Raw genomic sequence first — 26,700 nt, forward strand, 5'->3', positions numbered from 1 at the left:
ACAGTCGTTTTAAAAATGCATACACCAGCACTGCTGCTAAAAGAAACAGCCCCATCCTCTATATGCTGCTCTCTGCATGCTGATGCTAATGCAAGCATTTACACAGTCATGCAGCAAACCAAATGAGACTAATGATCAAAGTTATGCAGCAAAACAAGAATGATTAACTGTAATCTGGAGTTGTTTCTTAATCCACTTTGCTGCACATCTGCAAGTACAAGGATATAAAGAGTAAAAGACTTGTTGGCTTTGGGAAGCTGTGATAATACTGCCTCATCGTCTCCTCTCCTCAAGAAACGCTTGGTACCTCACGTTTTCAAGCTGTAAAACATGAATATGAGCACAGGCCTCAGGCTCACACCCACATGAACTGCTACAACACAGCAGCGATGGACACTCCTCACCAGTTCTTGGCTTGCACCAAAGACACCACATCAGTCACGCCTTTCCTATGCTTTTCAGAGGGGGTCTCCCAGGATAACCTCTGTCACCTGACTTACCCCTAGCTGAGGTAAATAAACCAAGCCCCGGGCACTGACAGCGGACTCTGCCCCTCGGGCTGCACCCGGGAAGGCACAGCCCGGCCGGTCTGCCCGGGCCCTGAGAGCCCCTCCCGCCCGGGACACCGGCACTGCCCCGGCGCCTCTCCCGGGGCCGAGCGGGACAGGCGGGACAGGCGGCCGCTCCCGTCCCCACGCGCCCCGGCAGCGCCCGCCATGCTGCCCGACCCCGCACGGCCCCAAGGCCCGCGGCAGCCCCTCCGTACCTTCGACCGGCTCCTCGGCAGCGGGCTGGGCGGCGGCGGCGCCGGAGGGGCCGAGCCGGGCGTGCCCGCGGCCGCCGGGCCCGGGGAGGCGCAGGCGTCGCCGCAGCAGCCACAGCGCCATGGCCCGCACGGCCGCGCCGCTCTGCGCAGGCGCCGCTTTCCACGGCGGCCGCCGAGGCTCAGCCCGGTTCCGTTGGGCGCGGAGCGGCCCCACGGCGCCGGCGGGGGGGGGAAGGGATCTTGTTGTGGCTGGTGCTGCTGCTGCCCGAGGCGTGCAGAGCTGTGGCGGCAGGGAGCAAACGACGCAGCCAGCCCCAGGGTGCGGACAGCTGCCTGCTGCAAGCAGAGGGAACAAACTGAGCTGTCGGCAGTGTGACCTGGCAGCCAGAAGGGCCAACCGTGCCCTGGGGGGCATCGACAGCCGGTCCAGGTGGGGGATTGTCCCGCTTTGCTCTGCACTGGTGCGGCCTCACCTTGAATATTGTGTGCAGTTTTAGGCACCACAGTATAAAAAAGACATTAAGCTATTAGAGAACGTCCTAAGGAGGGTAACAAGGACGGTGAAGGGCCTGGAGATGAAGCCGTATGAGGAGTGGCTGAGGGCACTTGGTCTGTTCAGCTGAAGAGACTGAGGGGAGACCTCATTGCAGTTACAACTTCCTCGTGAGGGGCGAAGAGGGGCAGGCACTGATCTCTTCTCTGTGGTGACCGCTGACAGAACCTGAGGGAGTGGCATGAACCTGCGTCAGGAGAGAATTAAGGTTGGATATTAGGAAAATGTTCTCCACCCAGAAGGTGGTTTGGCACTGGAACAGGCTCCCCGGGAAAGGGGTCACAGCACCAAGCCTGACAGAGTTGAAGAAGTGTTTGGACAATGCTCTCAGGCTCATGGTGTGATTCTTGGGGCTGTCCTGTGCAGGGCCAGGAGATGGACTTCCATGATCCTTGTGGGTTCCTTCCAATTCAAGATACTCTGAGCTTCCCAAGCCAGGCCTGAGGTGTGGGCCGTGGGCAGCTGCCTGACCTGTGTGAGGAAGCACCCACAGCCCAGACCAGGGCCGGCTTTGACCCCTTGCATGAGCCCCACCAGCCAAGGGCAGGAGAGTGAGAGTGGGCATGGAGGTGAACCCAAAGGGTCGCATGGCCAAGGTGATGGAGACCTAATGTAGGTTTTGGCAGACTGGCTACTTGAAAAGGGGATGTAAACCATTTGGTCTGTACCAGGAATAGTGCAGCCAGCAGGACTAGGGAAGTGATTCTCCATCAGTACTTGGCACTGGTGAGGCCACACCTCAAGTACTGTGTCCAGTTCTGGGTCCCTCAGTTCAGGAAGGACATTGAGATGTTGGAGTGAGTCTAGAGAAGGGCAACAAAGCTGGGGAAGGGTATAGAGCCCAAATCCATTGAGAAGTGGCCGAGGGAGCTGGGGGTATTTAGCCTAAAGAGGAGGCTCAGGGGTGACCTTATCACACTCTACAACCACCTGAAAGGAGGTTGGAGCCAGGTGGAGGTCAGCCTTTTCTCCCAGGCAACTAGCAACAGGATGACAGGATATAGTCTTAAGAGCCAGAGGAGGTTTAGATTGGACATTAGGAGGAATTTATTCACAGAAAGGGTGATTAGACATTGGAACAGGCTACCCAGAGAGGGAATGGAGTCACTGTCCCTGGAGGTGTTTAAGGAAAGACTGGACGTGGCACTCAGTGTTCAGTCATAGGTTGGTCTTGATGATCTCAGAGGTCTTTTCCAACTTAATTGATTCTGTGATTCTGTTTGTCTAGTCCCATGCCAGGACATGTTCTGTGGGATCAAAAATGCAGTGGTTGGGGCAGAGAGCTGCAGGGTGCCCAGCAAGTAGTTATTGGCCTGCAGCATGGTTCCCCCGGTATGGACTGAAGAAAAAGTCATTTTCTTTAGTATTTAAAAACAGGCATTTATATAAAACATGCGGGCGCATCTGTAGTGTATGTTAGGGACCATGTGGCTACTTCGTGTGTTAGTAGGTCTTCACTGCAGAGCTCTATATACTCTTGGTAGCTTCCTAGTAAGTCAAGGTCTGTAAATAATTGCTGTGCTCTAATGATCTTGGGTTTGTATCCCAGGATGATCATTAAGACAGAGTAGATTGACCTAAAATACAGCCATTCAATTTATATCCTACATATGCATACCATGGAGCAGAAACTTGTGTTTCCTCCCTCTCTCTCTCTGGCAAGTTTCCTCTGGAATCCTATGACTTGTCCTGCCTAAATTCATTGATGTGGAAAGAGAAACTCCTCCTCTTTCCCCCTTTGAAGTTGGTCTAAAAAAAGAAAATGGTTTCATTAAAATTAATTGTAGGTTTTGGGAAACTAATAGCACAAGCAAGTTCCTGAAAGAGAATACCTCAAGTACCCTAGCGTGAGAGGTGCTGCACGTTAAGGATGTGTTACTCAGCCTCCTTAACCTCCCACTTTCAAGGTGCTGCCAATTCCGCCCTTTCCTTGGCCTGGCCTCTCCTATAGCTTAACTTCTTCCTCAGTTCCCTTAATTTTCTTCCTCTCTTTTGTCTTTCTTTAATAATCTTCAGCTTTCTTACCTTTTTCTCACAGACATTTTTTAGCAGATGCACTGAGTTGAACAACAAACAACGCACATATTTTTTTGTGGAGGCTTGCCAATGTATTTATCATCTGTATAGTCTGGAGAAGACACTGTGTGTGAGCAAAGGTTAACCCTGCTAGCAGTGTTCCACATACATAATTATGATGCTAAGGAAAAGGAAGTCCTGTAGTGAGTCCAAGTCCCTGCACATTTCAGAATGTCATTTGTGACATACTTTGGACCATTTTGTACAATATAGGAGAGGTAGCAAACATAAAACCTTTAAACAAGGGAGTCAGTGTGTCTGGATCATATCAACAGAAAAGGATTTGTATGAACTAGTAAACACTGAAGCCTAAGGTGAATGTTTGTCCTGAAACTTTATAATGAAAGTTTTACCACTAACTTCAGTAAGCAGATAGTCATTACACTGCAGATAATAAACAGAAAATGCATCTTGTCTCTTGACACCTTGAGACAAGTTCAACTCATCAGCTCCTAATGCTGTGGCAGCTGGTTTTCGTAAAGGTGCTACTTGTCTCTTTAAAAACGAACTGACTGAAGAGGAGCTACTGGGCAGCACTGTTCTGCAACAGTTACTGCCTTTTGGATGAGAAATAAAAAGTAGTCCTGCCCAATTTTAGCAATTGCCAAATTCACACTACCGTGTCCTGCAGTGTTTTAATCCTACTGCCAGTAACAAATTCTTAAAATTGTTGTCCTAAATTCCACCCAAGTGTCAGCTGGTTTGATTCAGATAATGCTTAAATTTGATGAATGCGTGCAGCTGAGAGATCCCTTCTATGTGCACACGGGAACGCGAGGGGCTGTAGGAGAGGGGTTCAGCGATGCCCCCGCCGGGGCAGGAGACGAGCGCTGGCCGGGGTTACGGCCAGGCCGGGACAGGGCGGCGCTGGCCGTCCTCTGCCGGGAAACTGAAATAGAAACCGCGACCGGGGCCGCCCCGGTCCCCCGCCCTCGGCGAGGGGCGGGCGGTGCTACCTGCGCCCTTCCCCGCCCCCGGGAGTTTCCCGCGGGACGCGGCCGAGCGGCGCTGGGAGCGGGCGGACCGGCGGCGAGCGCTCTCCTGGCGGCCCGAGGGTGAGCGGGGACGGGGCTGGGGGGGTCGAGACGGGAGGGGGCAGCGCTGGGAGAGGCGCCGGGATCCCTGGCGGGATGGAGCGGGACGGGCCGGGGCTGCGCTGCCGGGGCGGAGGTGGTCGGGTCCCGCTCCGCTCGCCCCCAGCTCGGCCGGCGGACAGAGGGCTGGGGCTGCAGTGCTGTCCTGGGGTCGGTCTCTGTCCGCCCTCGGCCTCCCGAGCCCCGCCGTGTGTCCGCGGGGGTCGCTGGGTCTGCGGCACCTGCGCTGTCCCCGGGGGCTGCAGGGCAGGAAGGGGCTGGAGCTGGGCTCTGCCGCTGGCAGCGCTGCGGGAGTTGGGGATTTTCTTCTTCCAAGTGAACATGTTCAATGCTGTCGAAATTGAGGTTGTTGACATTTCTTGTTCCTTGACAGTAGAACTTTTCTTCCAATGGGATTGTGTTTTTCGAAGTCTGTCGATAAGTTTTCTTAAAGGCACATAAGGACTTTTTTCATCGTTGATGGGAAATGACTTGTCACTTAGATCAAAACATTATTCCCTAAAAGCAGCAGGAGAGATCTTTATTATGGGTGTATGATTGTGTTGAGCCAGTCTACGCAGTTTTTGGCTAGTTTTTTTCATTTTGGGTTTTGGTTTTTTTTTTATTTTTATGGCAGATTTTTTTAAATTTTTTGCTTTGTTGATCCTCGACACTCAGAAAGTCCCACAGAGGCTCAGAATTCTGGTATCCAATTACTCTTATTTAATATGATGTATATAAGTATGCTCTCAGGCAGCACACTTCTCAGGCAAAAGGGGTTGAAAAGCTGTACATGATAAATAGAGAAATAAACCTTTGGCTTGCAAATTACTCATGTGATGATGTTGAAATATTGGCAGAACTGGAGAAAGAGTCTTGTGCTTTAGCAACTGACTTAAGTGCTTGCATATAGTTTTATTTTTCTACTGCAGGTAAGACCAGTTTTTTTAGCTGAGAATCTAAGTAAAACCTACTTAGTGATGTAATTTCTTCATGAACCTGGGTTATATAGAATGGTTAAAATATTATGTGAGTGCTCACCACTGATACTAGTACAGAATTTTAGGGATAAAAGGAGGAGTGAATTCTGTGTTGGTAAATTGACACCTTTTTTGTCAGTGGTGGAAATATAATGCTAAATTGCTGCATAATTAAAAAAATCAGCTTTTATAGTCTAGATAGTGCTTTCATTATGTAAACATTTAATGTTTAGAATTTGCTAGATATAGGGAAAAATAGAATCATAAAATCGTTTAGGTTGGAAAAGACCTGTAAGATTGTTGAGTCCAACCCTTAACCTGGTACCACTGAGCCCACCACTAAACCGTGTCCCAAAGTGCAATTATGTCTACCTGTCTTTTAAATCCCCCCAGGGATGGTGACTCCACCACTTCCCTGGGCAGCCTGTTTCAGTGTTTGACAACCCTTTCAGTAAAGAAATTTTTCCTAATATCCAGTGTAAACTGCTCCTGGCACAACTTGCGACAATTTCCCCATGTCCCATCATTTGTTATTTGGGAGAAGAGACTGACCTCCACCTCTCTACCACTTCCTTTCAGGTAGTTGTGAAGGTGAAGGGTTTGCAGCTTTTCTCAAGCACTAAAAGCACAGAACTGAGAATATGCAGGTTGTAGTCACTTTTTCTAGTAATTCAGAGCTTTTTGGGTAGTAGTGAAACTGCCAAGAATATTAGTAGTATTTTGCTGTAGTTTGGGGATATTTTGAGGAACAGAGCAGAACTGGCACTTACAGAAAGTTACATTTGGTCTAATCTGTACAGACGCCATGTACATGAAAATGCTATCAGAGAGTAAATTAGTTTAATTGTGGTATGTACTTGTCTTTATCCACAAAAGACCAGAGCATCTAGAGGCTCATGTTTTTCTTCAGGAAGTCCCTCAGGACTAGTTTGTAGCTTTACCTGACTTTACACATGTTGTCTCTCAGTTCCTTTTATGACTGCACCGTTTCTTTTCTTTCCACTCCTGCTAATTCAGCACCGAAAAAGCACAACGAATAGAAGTCATGCAGTGGGGAAAAGTAGAAATCTCCTTTATAATAAAGAGTAATCACTTTCAGGCTTTCTTAACAGCCTATAGCTTGGTCATGGAGCAGGAAGATGGGGTGATAGGGGTTAGGAAATACCCATATCATCTTTTACTTTTTGTGTAGGTTGGAAAACCTGATCTCTCTGAGCATCCCGGATACAAAGCCTGTGTCCTTTCTGATTGACTAGTGCTAGTGACCACAAGGTTTCAAACCTGGCTGCCCTAATGCTAGGGGTGCAGGTTGACTGGAGTCTGGGTGAACTGGTGTAGAGTGGTGGTGAGAGTCACTCTGTCCATCTTGGGGCAATGGGGGGGCACAGTACTGCTCTGCCACCATCACTCTCAGGGTTTGGGTCTGAGTTGGTGTGGTGGTTTGGACCTTGATTTTTCCCCCAGAGGCTGAAAAGTGGTAGACCCCAAGGGGTGGAACAAACACTCTCCTTGCCTTTTCTGATGCTGCATCTGCTGTCCTGTCCTGCCTTTTGAATTTTCAGCACGTGGTCTGAATTCTTTGCCAAGTCAGACACGTCATTTTACTTGGTTTCCCTCACATTAGAGCTGACGTAAATACTCTAACCCATGAGAAATATGCGCCACAAAGCTTCCACCTCCTTGCGGTGCGGGTAAGAAAGATAGTGATCATAACCAGAAACTGTACCTGGGTAAATGGCATTGCTTCATGGCCTCAGGGGACCGAGTCTGCTGCTTGTCCTTGAGATAAGGTTGTGTTTGCTGCTTGTCTTTTTTCCTTTTTTTTCTTCTTACTTTTTAAGTGTCTTTTAGTCTGGTTGTTATCTCTTGCCCAAAATAGATGGTTGCAGTGGATTATGAAAAAGGGAAATGAGAGCTCTCTGAAGAGGCCATGCTCTGCTTAGTTCTGCTAAAGGAAAAGGAGATTCTTCTCTCTTTGCTATAAACAAGCATGAGGCAGAGAGAATAAAACTCGGGACCTAACCATGGAAAAACTATTTTTCACTACTACTTGGAAATCTGGATGATCACACAGTAGTTTGATTCTTTTTGGAGCTGTCATCTTTTTCTGCAGAAAAATCCCCTGTTAGCTCAGCCTTGTGATTACTAGTTTTTCTTTCCGTGAAGCAAATGATCTATGTAAGTACAAACCAGTCCTTCTGCTTGAGCTGGTATGCGATGTCTTTATTTGTTTTGCTTTTTTAATAGACTGACACAGAACGCTGTGAAATTATCATCGGAGGTAAATACGAGTTCAAAAAACACGACGACTTCAGGGATTATATTGAGACGTTTTTAATGGTTTTGAGTGATGTAACCAGGTTAAATACGGGGTAAGTGCTCTAGACATTTATGTGTTGAAAACTGTTTGTGTCAGTATTTTAATGACTGACTATGCATACATTTTTAATTTGAAGAAGTAACTCTCTCCCGACATAAAGTAGAAATCTGGGATAGGAGGGGACTTTTTGGGATAACGAACCCAGTTTCCTATAAATCCACTTCAGCAAAATAGTTGTAATAGTAACCTAAAAAGTTATTTTTATGTCTAGTGGGAGCAGAACAAACTACTGGAAACTGCTTCAAAAGCTCATTGCTTTTATGATTACTCAATTTCTGACTTTCTTCTGAAACTGGTGAAAATTTTAGTTTGAGTCTAGTTCTGATCAGTTATTTACAAAAACAATATAGATTGTGTATCTTAGGTGGGGGCTTACTTGTGCTTTGTACAATGATATTAAGAGATGCTCCATGACCTCCCCTTCTTTCTGGATACATCACATAAATTGCCAGTAAAAAGTTGGACATAAACTAATTGAGAATGTTAATATCTCTAGCATTCCTTTCCAAACAGTGAATTCCTTTATTTGTATTAAGGGATGCATATCCATCACAGTGGTGTATCCTTACTGTACCAGTTCCTCTAATGAAAAGCTTTATCATAATAAATTACAAGAATGAATGATAGGAGAGGTTCACTAATAACTTCTAAATACATTTCACTAGCAAAGACTTTTCCATTTTTTCTTCACCCAGGCCACTAGTTATGATTTTCTTTGTAATTTTAATTTAATAATTTAGTTTTCTTCATTAATTTTAAATCTAACTGTATAATGATGAGCTGTTGATCGCCCTCATCACTTCTTTTCATTCTTAGTTTCGTAAAACAAATTTATGTGAAAAGTGTTTTCAGGTTTGTTTCTTTTTTTTTTTTTCAGGAGTGGTTTTACAAAGTGGACAGTAATGGAGTATATGAGCACAGGTAGTGATAGCAAAGAGGAAATTGACTTTTTGCTAACTGATCTAAATATGTCTAAGGTGATAGACATCATGGAAAACCTTGAAGACATCGCAGTCTATGAAGACAGCTTATTAACAATGTGTGAAGAGGCAAATCAAAATGATGAACGTTCAGAATCTTTACTGTTTTGTGAAAGGGAGGTTTCTTTTATGTCCTCTGTCAAATACGGGACTGTGGAAGACCTGCTGGCTTTTGCAAATCAGGTGTCTAACACTGCAAAACAATTTAAAGGATGCAGACAACAAGAATCTGGAATCCTTTTGAATATGGTATGTCCATTTTCTTTTTACTTGAGATTTAGTAGAACTAAGGAATTAGAAGGTTTTAATGAATGTAAATAAAGATCACCCCAGTCCCAGGGATAAAAGTCAGGCTGTGGTTTCTTATGCAACCCTAGGGCTGGAGGAAGCTCTGAGACCACCAAGCCTAGCCCCTGCAGTCTCAAGGAGCTATGGAGAAAGATCTGTTCTTCAGGAGGATCCACTTTATGTTACCTCTTGGTTATTCCTGGAAATTAGAAGATATTTCCCAGTATTGAATACAAACTTGAGACCAGCAGTAAAAAAGCAAAATACACAACTCACTGTGCTTTCAGTACTTAAAGGGGGCTTATAAAATTCACAACTCGTATAAAAATGAGGGAGAGTGACTTTTTACAAGGGCATGTAGTGATTGGACGAGGAGGAATGGTTTTGAACTAAAGGAGGAGAGATTTAGATTAGATGTTAGAGAGAAATTCTTTACTCCAAGGGTGGTAAGGCACTGGAATAGACTACCCAGAGAAGCTGTGGATGCCCCGTCCCTGGAAGTGTTCAAGGCCAGGTAGGATGGGGCTCTGAGCAACTTGATCTAGTGGGTGGCATCCCCTGCCCATGGCAGGGGAGTTGGAACTAGATGACCTTAAAGGTCTTTTCCAAACCAAGCCTTTTTTATGATTCTGTGAACTATGATGTTTTACAGGTTTGGGAGACAGTAAGGGTCTTCCAGTGCCTTGTGTTCATGCAGTAAAAAGAGTTCATTATGCAAACTCCCAAAAATAAACATCTAGGATCTATTGATATCATTACTAAATTCACTCTATCTCCATAAAATGTTAATAATAGTAACATAATGAGAAAAGGCACATAGTATCAAGTGTGGTTTTAAGTATTACAATATTATGTAATATCTCACACTAGTAAATTCAAGTATAGATGTGTTGTTTTGAGATGTGTTCACTTTTTCCCTAAAATTATTTGTGCTCTACAAGCATCTTTGGATATTAGTGTCATTTGACTTCTGTTTAAGATCAGTTGCTCTAGAAACAGTCAATTATGAAATGGAAGTTTGTTCCTATATGGTTGTGCTGCTGCTACATTTTCTTAAGATGTTCCACTTCTGTCATCTTAAATATCTTGTATGTATTATGTTTTATGTGTGAACACTGGTTGCTGAGGCTTACTGGTTGCTCAGGTGTAAAATAGCACAGGGTATTGCTTTATTCCGATTTGGAGGGAGTATTGCAGTGTTGCAAAACAATCACTTTTCAACTCTGTACCATTGAAATGACACTTAGTAATATTAAATGTTTCCTATACTTAGGGTAGACACTGTTCTACATACTCATGGTTGTTTTGCTTGCACATTGTTTCTACAGATGCATACAATTGGTATGAACCAAGTACTATTAGGTCCACGTGATCCCATTAAGCAACTGAGGGCTGGAGGCAGGCTACATGAATTTCAGCAGGGGCATCTACATTGTAAATACCTACAGCATTTTAGTTAGGATCAGGAATGTTTCTGATTGCCTGGTGACCCTCACTGACTGCATCCGTGGCTCACATCACAAAGGGTCTTAAAGTGCACAAGCTGAATTTCTTTGAGTTGAAACTAAACTGAAGGATGCATTGCAGCCACAAAGTAGCATTCACAGGGCCCGGCTGGGAACTAGTCCTGAAAGCCTCCTGGAAATGTGAATAGTGTCGTGGTTGTTGCTCTCTAGCTCTGCAAATCCACTCTACTCAGACTACTGTCCTTTCCAGGATAAGGTGTAACCCATGGTGGATTAGAAAGTCTCAATCTCTTGAAATGCAGAAGGCAAGCAAGATGTACAGATTGCTAGAGGTGTACGGATTGCTTTACAATAAGTACAGGGAGGGCTCATTCTCTATATCCTAAGCAAAATACTGTTTATTAAAAGACATCCCCCCTGCTGCCAAAGGTTAAGAACTTATCCTCCCCAAGTTTAGGATCTTCAAAGAATTAATTTATTTCATGTAGATACTAATCACAAATGACAATTTTAGGAGTCAAGAAAATACTTTCCTAATTGAAAAACATGAAGGTAGGTTAAGCATGAAAGACTGTGTGTGTTACATCTGAAAAAGCAATCTAAACTAAATAATCTTAATATGCTGTTATCTTAAAAAGGGTAACTGAAGAGCTGAATATGAGGCTATGTGACAGACATGAAGTGATAAATATCCTTGATCCGATTTTATCTCTTCAAGAATCTTGATAAAGTAGCAGTAAACAGGTTAATGACATTCCAAATACTGACAATACCATGTATCTCTGAATTAATTAGAAGAATATTCATGGAAAACATTATTAATTCTTTAGCTGAGAGATTAAGAGACTGAAGAAATAACATCAGACCTCAGGCAGTACTCACATGGCTGTAGTTGGGTGTTTGGTCCCTCTCTCTGTCACATGCAGAGTGAGGGAGCTGACTCGAAGAAAGATTTAGAGCGAGATACTGACTTAGGTGCCCTGAATTGCTTCCTGGAGAAGCCCTCCTTGCCTAGTTGATGATACAAAAGAGCAAAAGCTCCCAGCATTACCCACATAAAGCAGTGTCACTCCTGCTCTTTTTTTTTTTTTTCTTAAACTATGGTATAAAACTAGAGGAAGGTGGCTGGTAAAATCACGGCAGGCTTCTTCAACCTTTTACTAACCAGCAGAAACTCTGATACAAGATGGAAAATTAAAATGAGCTCCCCTAGCAGTACATGTGATATTAGGAAATGCTGAAACTCTTGCTCACATTGTATAAGATAAGTTGTGAGTAACAGGTATGTGGCACAACAAGTTAACAGATTACAGGAAGGACAAACATGTGCAGGTAAATCTAATAACAAGAGGTGGGTAATTTCATTAACCCAGCTGCTGTTGTTGTTGTTTCAAGACAATTAATTGCAACTTACACTTTGAAAGTTAGTCACTGGAGAGAAACGTGGATGCCTGGTCTGTGAATGAGTGCCACACCTCACATGCTGTTCCCATTTGATGTTTCTAAATAAAGACTGCTGAGCAGTCATGCAAATATATAAGTGATATATTAATTTTTTTTCCCCACTACATGTATAAAATTAATTAGGTTTGAAGTAGTTTTAACTTCATTGTGATTTTTTAATTATTTATTTAACTCCACAGATCACACCCAAGAATGGGCGCTATCAGATTGACTCAGATGTGCTCCTGTTTCCATGGAAGCTGACTTACAGGAACATTGGCTCTGATTTTATTCCTCGGGGAGCTTTTGGGAAGGTGTACTTAGCCCAAGACAGAGAAACCAAGAAACGAATGGCATGCAAACTGGTATGTTAGTTCGGTAATTTTATCTCTGAGCAAATATTGTACAATGTAATGCATAGAGTATATTTTCAAATATGTCTGCATCAAATTCCACTGTTGGCTGATGATCATCTTGGTTTTGTTGGCCTACACAAGGTAGGAAAAATGCGCATTTTTAACTGTTAACTTGTTTTAATTTTTTGGCTCTGAGACTGCAAAAGTTTCTGAGTTTTGAAAGTATCTGTAAGTATATGTAACTGACACATGGGCTGTAGTGTGGGAGTAGATTTTCTGCTTGTTCTGCTGTACTCACATGGTAAAATATCAGTGTGAGATCAAGTCCCTGCTGAAGCAAAACCCTGTTGCTGCAGATGGTTTTACGCTCTTGTCCTTTAACTAAGATTTTCTTTACTCCAGTGCCATTAAAGTCCCTGAGAGCTCAGTACACGCAACTCTTACTGTGTTTTGGGCACTGAGTTAAGGTTGAGACATGTCTCAAGAAAACTGCTGAGCACTGCCCTACTTTTATGCAAGCCAACATTTTCTTTCAGCTTTGCCTTTTAGCATACTATTCTGAATGGAGCAGTAAATATTCAGGGCCGTAAAAGCTCAGCTAGGTCATTGCTCTATGTCCCCCAGCTCATGAATAAGTACTTGTATTACTTTTGTGTGGAAGAGTTGGGGAGGCAGCTGTATGTCCTTCTCTTGCAGCCAGTGTGTCCATTTGAGGACAGATTGAGTTTGCTGCTCCTGCATAACCCACTGCAGAATTAAAACATCATAATATTTCTGAAAACACAAACAATATTTTGCTTTGAAATAAAAAACTCTTACTTGGTTCACAGACATGAGTCTGAGGGAAGGAGAATAAAAAGGGTGGTAGTAGATTTTCTGTGTGTAAGCAAACACTGCTTTCATTGTCTTAGCAATCTGCCATCAGTACTTTTTGAAGAAATAAAGTGCTGCTGGGTGCTCGCTTTAAAGCAGGTTTGATTTCTCACAAGCCATAAAACAGTGCTGATAAGGACTGAATTGAGGTCAGTAATGGTCCTGAGCAGGGTTAGTCTGCAGACTATGCTGAGCATGGCAAGCACTGATCCACCTGTCAGGTGGGTGTATACTTCTGGTAGAGCAGATGAGACTGCACAAAGCTAATGGAGAAAGCAGTGGGAATTTTATCTCCTTCACCAGGAAGTTTGCATAAAGCTTTTGCATAACCACTGGATTTTGACGGGAATAACTCTTGCTACATTGCTTTTTCTGGAAGATTGCACTTTTTATTTGGGCATGATTCCAAAATCTCTCTCAGCTTTTAACAGGATGTCTGTCAACTGCAAAGGAAGAACAAGTCACAGGATCAAAGTAAAGCTCTGTATTTTAACAAGTGGATAGGAGTGCTTTGCTACTTTCTTTCATATTAATCAGTAGCATAACTAGTGTTAGTATGGGTAACTTGTTTTTTGAACTGCTCTTCTGTGGTTTTGTTTCAATGTCCTAGGTCCCAGTGGAACAGTTCAAACCATCAGATGTTGAAATACAGGCATGTTTCCGTCACGAAAACATTGCTGAATTATACGGCGCTATTTTGTGGGATGAGACAATCCATCTCTTTATGGAAGCCGGAGAGGGAGGATCTGTCATGGAAAAGCTGGAAAGTTGTGGTCCTATGAGAGAGTTTGAAATCATTTGGGTGACAAAGCATATTCTGAAAGGACTTGACTTTCTCCACTCCAAGAGGATTATCCACCATGATATCAAACGTACGTCTGTGTGATTCCTTGGGGTACTTTTGGGTCCAGGCTGGGCTGGGACCCTGATGGAGAGCCTGGGACTAAGCTGGGGAACACAGCTTCATGTCTCTGGGAGGGAGGGATGGATAATGCTGAACAAGTGGCAAGATCAGGTTCTGGAGGTAATAGTTATTTACATTATTTATTAATTCACTTCATTGGGGAGGATAATTAGAATGTCATAGATACTTTGCCGTTTGTGAGAAATTCAATTTAAATAAAAACCTAAAGAGTGAAATTATCAGTCTGCGTTAAGACAGAAGTTTCCAGCTTTCCATGTATATTCATCCTGAGTGTTTCCATGCTCACCTTTGGCTTGCATCTTCTTTTTACATTTCTACATGGCTGTTCCTCAGTTTGTGACACTTTGGAACTAAATACATAATTTGTGCTGGTTTGTTTTTTTTTCTTTCTTTCAACAATTACAGCAAATTTTAGTATATATTTGCTTTTAAAATATATATATTTAATAAAAAGAATATTTAAACATATTTAAATCTAAATTAAATACACTAATATTAAATTGCTTAAAAACTACATTTTAATTCATTACATTTAATTTAATATTAAATGCTGTTTCTCCCAGCACAACCTCACCCTACAGACAGGTATTTCTAGTAACAGTGCCTCTAATAAAGATGTATCTCTGTGAGTTTATTTACTTAAACTTGAGGGTTTGAAATAGAAATATTCAGACTGAAGCATTATAATAGATAGTTGACAGAAGATGATTATCAGGAATTGCTAGATTTTTATCTCGGTTTTGCACTTTTTTTTAAATTTAATATGGGTCAGTACTTTGGATGTCACAACCTCAGAGGCTTACAACTGTAAAACTGCTTAATTTTTCCCTTAATTATTCTTTCTCACTTACAGTAAGAATCTTTCCCGTGGGTTTATTGTAATTGGCAGTAACAATGACATTGATTAAAAGGTCTAAAAAACAAACCAGTCCAAAGTCTACTGCACCTAGATAGTAGATAGGAGAACCAGTCCATTTTGAATGCAATGGATATGAGTGTGTTTCTGTTTTCTCAGCCTTTTCCTGTGTTGCTGAATGCAGGGCAGGTGATGAGGCAGAGGTCCTCCAGGGCTGATGGTTGCCAAGCGCCTGGGGGTGAGCTGGGAAGCCTGGGCCTGAAATGGCAGCCATGCCCACTGCCTGGCAAGGCAGCCTCCACTCCAGGGAGCAGAGGTGTTTTCCCTTGCCAGGTGGAATCAATAGAAAAGGCTGTTTCCCAAACACCTCTCATTTCTTCCTCACTCCATCTGCTGCTGTTGAGCTGCTATTGAGTCTGTCCCAGTGATACAGAAGGAGGTGGGGATTTTATTGAGAGGAAAAACTGCCCTGAGCCAAGAAAGGGAGAAGGATATTCTGGCTCTTGGGAAGTGTTCAGTGCTGCCACTCATTTTAACCCTTGGTTGGAGAGCAGTTAAACCGTGAGGCTGTTTGGTGGAGGGAACTTCAGTCCAAAACAAACTAGGGCTGGGTTGAATCCCAGGCAGGCAGCAGAGCCTGCTGCGCTGTGGCAGTGTGGCCCTCTGCACTGTCTGTTATGGGATGTTTAAAATCCATGCCTTCAAAGGTATCCCTAAAACTACAGACTTAGGTAGTTTTGTAGCACTGGTAAGCATTGCTTCAGGAGTTGGTACCGCAGAAATTAAACTTGTGTCTTCCCACTGGCTGGTCATGGTGGGCACTGTCAAGATGGAAAATGGCCCACAGTTTCCTCTGGGAGAAAATGTGTTTCTGTTGTGTAATTTGGAGACTTTTCTTTACCACGTCTTCTGAAACAGCAAACAGGAATTTCTCCAGGCTCTCACAGAGCACTACATTCATAAATATTTGATCAGAAATAAAGCTGCAAACAAAACCTTGGAGTACAAGTTTGTGCCTTAGGCAGAGTTCTGTGAAGGAAAGTGAATTAAGCAGATACTGCTGCAGTTCAGTGGGAGTTTGGAACATTTGGTCTTTCATTGTTTTTGCAACCATAGTTTGTTCTCCACTGTCACACTGAGCTGCTCTCACTGACCAGTGCAGGAGGCTGGTGTGGCTGCTGTGGAGGGGCCTGAGTTATTCTGTTTCTGTCTTCACTTAAACTGGTAGTGTAGAGACACCTCTTAGTGACCAACAGCTGTGCTGTTCATAGCCAGACCTGCACAGCATGCCCTCCACCTCGGAGACCATTAAGTATTTTGAGAGTACTGTGCTGAGATGCCTACCAGTCTTCCACTTTCCTCCTTTACCCTCAGCTTTTTCTCCCTCTCTTTTTTTCCTTTTTTTTATTCTAAGCTAGGAAAATGACCATTGATTTTTCTTTTACATAAACCAGTCCAGTTTGATTTGAAGATATGATTTAAAATTGGACCAAATGACTACCGGATCTGTTTTGGCTAGAAGGGCTATTGGCTGTAGAGACTGGTTGTGCTAATCTCTCTTCCTTTTCAGGCCAGCATCTGAATGAAACAGGCATGTTGTGAAATAAATGCCAGTGCTAGAAATTAAATGTTGTCAATTTTGTTTTTCTTTTAGCAAGCAACATTGTCTTTATGTCAACTAAGGCTGTTTTGGTGGATTTTGGCCTAAGTGTTCAAATGACTGAAGAAGTTTACTATCCCAAAGACCTTAGGGGAACAGAGGTAAGAAGCTGGAGGGAGAGAAGCTCTTACCTTGTATTACTCTTGTGGTTGTGATACTTAGGCTCATATTCGAAGCTTGAGGGTTAGAAGTGTGGATAAAAGAGTTATAAAATGTACAGAAAAGTTACAAACATTAATATGGTCTCAATGATATTCTTCTTTTCAACTTGCTGAATGGAAAACCAAGTGTTAGGCTTTGAAAGCCATATCACTTTCTCTGCAGTCCCATTTGTTAGCAGTTATTCACTGAAGTCAAACAGTAATCTGGGGAGGGTTGTTTGCTGCTGGTCAGAGACACTTCAAACAGGAATTTGTTCTTTGCTCTAGCAAAGATTTCTTCTGAGATACCCACTACGAACTGGGGTGACCTACTCAACACAGTGCTTTGACTCCTCCATCAAGACTGCAGAAATTACAGATATCTGTGTTTCATCTCTTAGCATTTCTAAGCTCTGTTCACCGTCTACATGTAACTTTTTGGTTCTTCGAGGGTTATGTGTGGCACAGTTGATTATTAGCTGATAAATTTGCTTTTAGGCATAACAGTGATGGAGGTGGGGGCCTTTTAAATGTTCTCAGTGACTTTGAGTGTGCACAGAGGTCCTGCACACCACTTGGGCTGCATTCATGCCAAAGTGTTTCCAGGGCTGGAGCTTTAACAAACAACCAAGCAGCAAGAATTAGGTTGGATAGCTGCTGCAGATGTGGCTTCGCGTGCTCTCTGTTGCTGGAGGAGATTGTTTACAGGAAACCTCAGCTGAAATGTTGGCACTTAACCACTTTGATAGTCTACCACATGTGTGAAGAGGAGATACTTGTATAACTGACAAAGAGCATTTCGCTCCTTGGAAGGGTAGGATAAATTAAGATTTCACAGAAGGTCAGGCTTGTTTATTTTCAAGATAATTGAGGAAACACTTGAATGTTTTTTTTCACTGGCCTTCTAGTCAGGGGAGGTAAGAGCTTAAAATGCTTACTGAACTGGAAGCAGCACGCTTTCTGATGTTTAATGTATATGCTTTGTTGGTTTTTTACTTTGGTTTGGGGTTTTTTGTTTGTTTAAGGGGATTTTGGGTGCTGTTAATGAAAATAAGAACAATGAGTTGGAAGCCCTGGTAGGGTATTTCCCAAGGATGGAGATTTGTGTAAACAGGAAATTTCCAGGTTTGTGGAGCAGACTGGTGATGATCAGTTCCTGGGTCTTGGAGGGCAGGTGAAGTTCATGTTGGTAAGAACAAATGAAAAGTGAAAAACACTTCACTGTTTTCACTTTACCAAGTGACAAACACTTAGCCTTTCATTTAGCAGGAGGAAAATGATTCTGCGCAGTCGAGCACCTGCAGTCATGTCCACAGAAAGCTGATAATCCCCACAACCCTGAAATATGGCTGTGTTTGGTGTTTAGTGTCTCAGGGGAGCAGTAGCTAGTCCTTGGAAGCGGCAATCCTGCCACAGCACTGCAGGCCGGAAGTGAGGTTGGAGAGAGAGCACTGGGAAAGGGGATTTTCAGATACCAATCAAAGACTTATAGACTAGGATTCACGATGTTCCTATAGGCTTTTCTGCTCAGAGTCTTCCTTCTAGGCAACTTCCTCTCCACAGTGCCTAGTCCAGTCCCCCATAAATGCCTTCTGTAGTCTGGATTTCTTGATTTTATTTTTTTTTTCAAAGTAAGGTCTTGACTCTCCAAAGTCCTCCCACATTTTGCATACCTCTATTATGCAGCCTTAAGAAGTGGTGCAGTTGTTCAAGAGTGCTGTTTCTTCATACAGTTGAGATTAGGACTGTCACTGCCATGCAGCATCGTGCCTGAGAGCTGGCTGGTTTCTTTTACATCTGGTATTGGCAGGGAGTTGTGTCCTTGAGGGAAGCAGCAGGTGGAGTTATCTTTCTTCTGTGTGTGTTCTCCTCTGGGAGTTAGGATCTTTGTTCATTTCTATAGCAAAGGAAGTCTGAATATAGTGAATCTTCATTGTGTTTGTGAAAATGAGTAGTTACAGTTTGGGCCAAAATGATTGAAAGGTAGTTAAATTTTGTTTAGTTTGTGTATTGTGAAAAACCTGGTGTTTCTGCTTTTGCATACAAGTCATACAGCACAATAAACTGTGGTTGTGATGAAACTGCTCTGCAGGAAATACTTTTGCTAGGCAGTTGCTACACTTTCTGTTATGCCTCTGTCACTTGGTTAAAAGATGTAAGCTTCAGTTTATCACTATTTGAGGGGAGGAAAAAGTTGTCTGCTAAAGTTTGAGTGTGGAAGGTGTGATTCATTTTTAGGAATGCTAAACCAAAACTAGCCCAGCATGAAGAAAGGACTGGTTTTTAGCTGGGCTGTGTCTTGGTCTGACTGGCAGGCAAGTGCCAGCCTAGCAGTCAGAAGGAATGAAAATGGGAAGGTATCCATGGCTTGGGCTGTCTGCTTTGGTGACAACAGAGTCTTAGACCAGTCTAAAATCAGAGCTTGGGTGCACATATCATTTCTGCATTTTGTCCCTGTGCAATCCAGGTGCATCCTGACCATTTTTACACTTTAACTGCAGACAGGATCTTGTACCAGCATCCTTTTTCTCCTCATAAAGGCAGCTGCTTTTTGTTTATATAGATTTCACTCAAGTTGTGCTGTATTTGCCAAAGACTTTTTTTTTACGAGATGAGAAATTCTGTCCTTTGCTCCTTATGAGACTTAAAGGTAGAGGTGCAGTCACACTGAGATTCTATCTTAGCCCTGAGGAAAGCAGTGGATAGGAGTCAGTAGCAGCTGCAGACACTTGTTGAACCTTTGCACACACTTCCAGTCAGAAGTTCTGTTTGCAGATTTGGTATGTGATTTACTGGGAAATATTCCTTGGAATTTGCGTGAGCCCTGCAGCCGTTCTTGATCTGTGCTAATAAGTAGTCGAACCATGTGGTGATGACTTAACTTCCTGCCCTTGTGTCAGTTAATGACTTTTAATGTGATTCTTTGTGACAGGATGACTTGAACTAATTAAAGTTTGTTTGACTCCTTTAGAGGGAAATTGGCTGAGGGAAAAGTAGAAACCAGAAGCAAATACAGTGGCTTGCTAACCTAGTGTGCCGTGGGCTGTGCCCACGTTGTGTTGAAATCTGCTCCCTGATCCAGTGGCAGTGGCAGAAATGTGCAGGCAGCTCCTGCCAGCCATGGGGTGTGCCTCCTGCATCCTGTCTGTCTGGTTCTCCTCCAGCAGCACTCCGAACTGCTTGGAGCTGGCAGGAGCTTCCCAGCAGGTCCTTCTTCAGTCTTGACAAATTCGAATGTTTCAGTGAAATGTTTGAATGAAAACTGTATTTTGGTTTAGACAAGATTCAAATTTTTGGTTTGAAAAAAGGATAGAAGAGGGATGCTTGTGCTAGGTGCTCTGGGGGGTAATCTGGTGGAAAGGGCATGCAACAGGGCTTAAGGGACCTGACTTTTAATTTATACTTTGCCTAGACCTGGCTTGTTCCTCATTATCCCATTTCTTAGGATAATGCTTCAATATGCAGGTTATTGGATAAGAAGATGAGTAAGGAAGTCGGGAGGCTGTTCATCTGTCAGTTCTGTTTAGAGGAGTTGTATGGTATCCAGTGTAACAGGGATTTGAAGAGTGGACTCCTACCCACACCTCAATAGCTGTCAGTGCAGGTCTCCCTCTCTCTTTAGCCAAGTGCACACCCATGTTGTTCATGTAGAATGGAGCAGTGCCAGCAGTGCCCCACAAACCAAACTGGCACTCCTTTTGCTGTGGAGGGATGAGGTTTCTGCTGCCCAGCTGAAAGAAGCAGAGCCATGGCTTGAACAGCTCAGCCAAGTCCCATAGCTGCTGAGCTGTGGTCTGTCTGGGGAGGGCAGACTTGGAATATGAGTTTGTCCAGGTGCTATATCTTTGACTGTGGTATTGTGCAGAGCACAAAAATCTCATTCTCCAGATGGTGCTTGGTCTTTAGGCTTCAGGTACTATTGGCATGCATCCATTTAGAGGGGGGTTTCTCAGATCACAAAATGTCACAACTAATCTTTGCTTGTTGTTTTCCCTTAATGACTAATCTTTGTTTTTACTATTCTGCACAGATTTACATGAGCCCTGAAGTTATCCTCTGCAGAGGCCACACAACAAAAGCAGACATCTACAGCATGGGAGCTACAATCATTCATATGCAAACGGGAATCCCACCCTGGGTGAACAGATATCCTCGTTCTGCATATCCATCCTACCTCTACATTGTAAGTGTCCTTAGCAAAACCATAGCTCAGTTTCAGTTGAAGAGTTTCCTGTACTCGTGTTGGGAAAACTCCAGTCATATAAAAACTACCAAAATATTTGTCAGAGAGATGATATCATCTTTTTTGCTTCGGGGGAGGGAGGGAAGAGGTGGGTTTTGATCATTTAGGGGAAAATGGAGGCTGAGCTGGAGTCATCTCTGTGATTTGTGTTGCAATTTACAGACTGTGGGTTTACTGCAAGGACAGGGTTAGAACAGTGTGAGACTTGATTGAAACAAGCCCATCTGTCTTTTACTTGTCTGTTTTGCTTAGAAGTTGCAGTTAAAAACTGGAGCCTGGCAAAATTTGATCTCTAGTTCTTCCAGTGTGGCACAGAAACCTAGTGATTTTGCATTGCACTGGATTTTAGGCTGCTTGAAGTTTCTTGGAGTTTTTAAATTCATTATAAAATCTGATTTTATGAAGGTGGATTTTGTGCAGTTGCATGTTCTTTTCTAATTGATCAGCTCAACTTAGGGAGGTGATGAGTTGAATTGGGGAATTCCCAGACCACTCGTGGTTATTGTGACTTCCTCTTCCATTGTTTTTGGAATAACTGTTTCAGTGGTCTTTTTTGCATTCCAACAGATACACAAGCAAGCTCCCCCCTTAGAGGACATTGCTGAAGACTGCAGCACTTCCATGAGAGAGTTGCTAGAAGCAGCTCTGGAAAGGAATCCTAATCACAGGCTGTCTGCAGCCGACTTACTGAAACACGAAGCCTTGCACCCACCCCCAGAGGAGCAGCCACGGTGCCAGAGTCTGGACTCGGCATTGTTTGAAAGGAAAAGACTACTCGCGAGGAAGGAGCTGCAGTTGCCAGAAAACATTACAGGTAATGGTATCAGGCTTGCTTACCTTGCACGTTTAGATTTTACTTTGCGTCAAATCTTGATTTGAGTGAGTGTTAAGAAGCCAGCGAAACTCAAAACTCGTCTGGAAAGAGACCAGTGAAAATCCCAATCGGATGAGATCAGACCCAGAGGTCATTAAGTGATCTGTAAAACGCCCATTGACTTCAATGGGTAGGAACTCAGCCTGAATTCTGCAGCTCCGGAAGGACTGGCTCTTGAAAAAGCCCTGGCAATCATTCAAGGCACTTCATGAAGTATAGATCGTTGTCCCAAATTGCCTTAATTTGCCACAGTACTAGAGATGTTTTATAGATACTAGTGATTTGTCAACAACAACAAAGTCCAACAGACACCACCACCAAATCTTTTTGCCTCCTTAAGGAAAAAGATGCACGCAAAGCCATACTAAGGTTGCTGAGTGTCAGCAGTACAAGACCTTTGTTTTAAAAACAGAAATGACTGTAGGATAGAACACAGTTGCCCTTGTGCATTAGTAAGTGCTTTATGAGGATAATACACGAACCAGGTAGGAAACTCAGTGTGCCCTTGGATTGTATCAAGACCAAGGGAGATTTAGTGCCAGCAACCTGTGAACAGGCTTCAAAATTATTTTCTTCTACTTATAAAATACATTAGGAGGGTTCTGACAAAAGACATGGAAAGAGTCACCCCAGATAAGGGGTTTATTTAATTGGGATAAGTATTTGAAAAGATATCTATGCAAAGTTTTGGGTGCTGTAATGCATGATTGTTGCAACAAATTTACTTAACATTTAAATCAGTCACAGTCTTTGAATTTAGAATGGCGTTGTACCTTCTGGATTTTGCCTTGAGGTTGCATAATCCTTTGACAGGCTCAGACCATCTGAATCAATTGTTTTGAACACGAAAAAAATATTTGACCATTAAACTAGAACTTTAGTGTAGGTGCTTGAGATTCCAAGATACTCATTATACAAGTATTCAGGGGAATTCTGCTATTGCAAACCAGGTCTGGTTTCTTCAGACCTTGACTTAAAAGACCTAAAGAAACTGAGACTGACAGTCCCATATTCGTTCTGTATTGTCACACCCAGACAAAGATGATGTCATCTGTTTAGATGAAAATTGCCCTATGATGAAGCAGAATTTTCAGCTGGCAGAAAGTTAGCAGGTTTTTTCCTTGTACCAAACTCTCCTTTATCACTATAGCTCCGTGGATGAGGAAGCTGTCCCAGCTGATGGAGGCTTTTTTTGAAATAGTTGAACGCACTTACTGTTTTCACTTGCCAACTGCTTACCTCTCTTTACCCTAGAGTTGATTTGTTATACTTCGTGAGGTTTGATTTATGTTGTCCTTAAAAATGAAATTTTCTAAACCACAGATTAGTAAAATCAAATAATAGGCCAATTATTCCAGTAATACCTACAGTCACGAAAATAAACTGCTGTAGCTATTTGTGCAATAATGACGTGCTTTCTCTTTTTCCTTTTTAGATTCCTCATTGTGTAACGGGAGCATGGAAGAGTCAGACCTGCTAAAGAGGCAAAGATCACTCTACATAGACCTTGGAGCTCTAGCTGGTTACTTCAATATTGTTAGGGGACCACCAGCATTAGAATATGACTGACTCGGTAACATTTTATGTTGACGGGTCAGAAATGGACCTCTACCTCTTAAAATTTGATTTTAAGACTTGATTTTCAAATTTGTACATAAAACTATTGCCATTGTAGGCTGTCAAATGTGAATAGTGTTTAATTGCACAGATGATTAAGCTAAACCCGTAGGGGCTCTGATAAGCTGATCCCAAGCAACGGTACTTGTGCGGCTGCTGGTTGACCGACAAGAAGATGGCAAAAAGAACACTGCTAGGAATGTCTTAATCCAGGATATCTTCCTGTGCTGGGCCTTGCACTTTTATAAAACTTATAATATATGCTTGCAAATAATGTCATGAAAAAATATAATAATAATTGAGCATGTGGGCTATAAGATTCAGTCTCTCTGAGCTGTCCTTAGAGCAAACCCTCCCCCACCCCAAAAAAAAAAAAATATCTTTGATTTAGCCGGTCAAAGACTGGTTCAGTCTTGTTCTCTCTTTAAGATTTGGCCATCTCTGGTCATTCTTGTTGGAAATCAGGGCATCCCTTAAGCTGAGCTAATTTCTACCAGCTGTCTCTGGAGTCAAAGCATCACTTGGTTACAGATTTGTGTGAACTTTGCATCTTCCCTGGGCTGCGGAGCTAAGCAGGTTGCTGTCCATTTCTCTGTGGGTGGAGGGAATCCTTCACTGGCTGTATTGGCTAGCTTTGGGAGTAGCACAGCAAGCTGGCCCTGGCAAAACATGGCAGTGATTCCACCTGCTTCCTCTGTTACAGCTATTGCAAGGATATTTATGATAGTTTTCAAGGGTAGATCAAATGTTATTCCCTATTGCACAGTAACAATGGGCAGGCTCCAGACTCTTGCTTTTTAATACTTTAAAACTGTACACATGTATAATTGCTGTGAGTGCTACAGTTTGGAAAGCATGTCATTAGTGACAAGCGGTGTTTATGTTCCTATGGAAATGGAATTATATTGTTTTTGCTGTGCCTCATACATTTGAAACATGATGTTTTGGATGATAGTAAAACTATGTAAACTGCATAGTTCTGTACATCCCATGGGATGAGAACGTAAACTTTTATAAAACTCTCTTTGATGCTTAGGATGACTCTTTATAAGCATTTGTGTTTAATGGCATACTGTGTATGTTGTACACTGAATCTGTTCTGAAGCACAGTCTCTTTTTCATATGTCTGTTATTTAATGCTGTTCCTGTCTAACACATGATCTTAAACAGATGATTTCTAGTTTGATACTGATATTGTCATATGAATAAATCCAGCTCAGTGCCTTGAGACATAGTCACTGTTCCTTCATCTTTGAAAACAGTGTGGGGCTGTGACTATATTTGGGCCAATCTCCCCTACTAATGGTCCGGGTACGCTACAGGCATCATTCCATGTATTGGCAAGTTGGGTGAAGGTGATTGTTGATGGATGTTTGGACTCTGGTAATAGATGATAAGTGTTTCTGATAAAATCTTATTCTCACACCCCAGTGATCCTTATGGACTGCCTGGATGTTGCACAGTGGTTGTGTACAGCATGCAGTGATTCAGTCCTGATGTTAATTGCTGCAAAAATTTCTCCTGGGAATAACCCACTTGCTCCAGTGCTTTGTGCAAATTCTCTAGATGACTAGCTGCTTAGTATTTATACTGACTGTAGTGATCAGGATATTCAGGGATCAGATTTTCAGTGCAGCTGACTTAAAGAAAACATGATCTAGTGGTTTGGATGCTCACCTGTGCTTTGAGAGACCTGGTTTCAATTTTCGGATCTTTTGCTGATAGCTTTTGACCTTTAAGGAGATTCATAAAATTAGTAGGAAGCAGTTTTTCAGGTAACTGGAGATGGGTTTATGATCTCTTCCCCAGTTTCCCTTCAATAAAACTCAGGCGTTTATTCTCAGCAAATAATGCATGGGTGTTTTGCAAATGCTTATCAAGTGCCTGTATACTTCAACAATGAGATCCATGTCAAAATTACAGGCTGCCAAAGGGGACTTCTACCTTTGCTTAAAAAACCTTACATTGATTTTTCCTCTTATTGTTTTCTGTTATGCCATTCTCTTTTCCCCCACAAAGTTAAATGATTTACCATAGAAATCTGTCTATGGGGACACTATTTAATATAGACACTATTTAATATTTGCATTAGTATATTGCTGTTATATATCTGCTCAGTAAGAAAGTAATAACTAATCAGATTATCCAAAATAATTACAGTTTATGTATTGCCAGACATAAATGATAAGGTTTGGCTGAGTGAATCAATACCTCTTTATAGACACATCCACATGCCTAAAAAGTGTGAGAGCTTCATGATAAATATCACTTCAGAGAACTGCTACACAATCAACAAGTAGCTGTTTAGGCACACCAAACACCAAGCATTGCTCTCAGCTCTGTGATCTTTTTAATAGCTGAGGACTGTTTTTCAGGTGAGCCTCAGGCTGCAGCTAAGCAGGGATTTCTCTCTGGAGCAGTACGTCATATCCCAAGCATATCACATCCCTCAAGCATATCCCACAGTGGTTGATCCCTGTGTTGTGTAGGTTCACCTGTTTGTGCCAACACCTGGGGAATGAGGTCAGGGAAATGAACTGGGTTAGAAATATCCTGGGAGGGGAAAGATTATTTCTCTAATCTGGTTGCCTGAGCAGCTGTGTACTTGGAGCAACGGAGTCTGGAGGTGAGGAGGAGGGAATGAAAATGGGTGGTGAGAAAACCCTGCCGGCATAAGCCCTAGGGGGATGGCTGGTCATCACTGAGCTCGATTTTGCAAATGGTTTGCCTCTGTTCGTGTTGATTTCTGGTGTGTAGTTTCATTTTCTCTTGGGGGAATACTGAGAGTCAGACTAACTGCAAAGGAAAATACAAATGTGTGGCCCTTGGCCAAGAATTAGTCCCTTTGTTGGGACATTGGGGAAATAAGTGTGTTGCTCTTCTGGCTAAATGGCAGGAGCAAAGGAGCAGTTGAGGAAGAGTCACTGGAGACGTGACCCTGCTGCAGCTGGGAAGGCCAAACTGGTTGATTGGACGGCCTGGGATGTAGGGAGCTGCATGGTGCTGTGTATGGCCAAAACTGGGAAGGCTGGAAATAGCTTCCCTTAGGGCTACACTAGCTGCTTCCAAGGCAGGCTCAGATACCACGGAGAAAGACTTTGCTTCCTATGCTTCACTTTGCATCCCATACACAGGGACTTTGCAAATTCCC

General features: G+C 43.0%; 1 protein-coding gene across 5 annotated transcripts; it reads left to right on the forward strand.

Annotated features, from left to right (window-relative positions):
• The first annotated feature begins 1,006 nt into the window (after positions 1-1,006).
• MAP3K8 (mitogen-activated protein kinase kinase kinase 8) lies at positions 1,007-24,777 on the forward strand. Of its 5 annotated transcripts, none has more exons than XM_017820262.1 (9): positions 1,007-1,196; positions 7,696-7,820; positions 8,706-9,057; positions 12,206-12,370; positions 13,845-14,106; positions 16,670-16,776; positions 20,846-20,998; positions 21,626-21,872; positions 23,368-24,777. In XM_017820262.1, the coding sequence occupies exons 2-9, from the start codon at positions 7,786-7,788 to the stop codon at positions 23,499-23,501; spliced, it is 1,455 nt and encodes a 484-aa protein (XP_017675751.1). In that variant the 5' UTR covers positions 1,007-1,196; positions 7,696-7,785; the 3' UTR covers positions 23,502-24,777. The 5 variants fall into 5 exon arrangements, with proteins under 5 accessions (XP_017675751.1, XP_017675747.1, XP_017675748.1 ...); XM_017820258.1 differs by lacking the exon at positions 1,007-1,196 and adding an exon at positions 1,432-1,527; XM_017820259.1 differs by lacking the exon at positions 1,007-1,196 and adding an exon at positions 3,500-3,759.
• The last annotated feature ends 1,923 nt before the right edge of the window (positions 24,778-26,700 follow it).

Source organism: Lepidothrix coronata, unplaced genomic scaffold (assembly GCF_001604755.1).
Source record: "Lepidothrix coronata isolate B3197 unplaced genomic scaffold, Lepidothrix_coronata-1.0 Scaffold80, whole genome shotgun sequence".
Classification (NCBI taxonomy): Eukaryota; Metazoa; Chordata; class Aves; order Passeriformes; family Pipridae; genus Lepidothrix; species Lepidothrix coronata.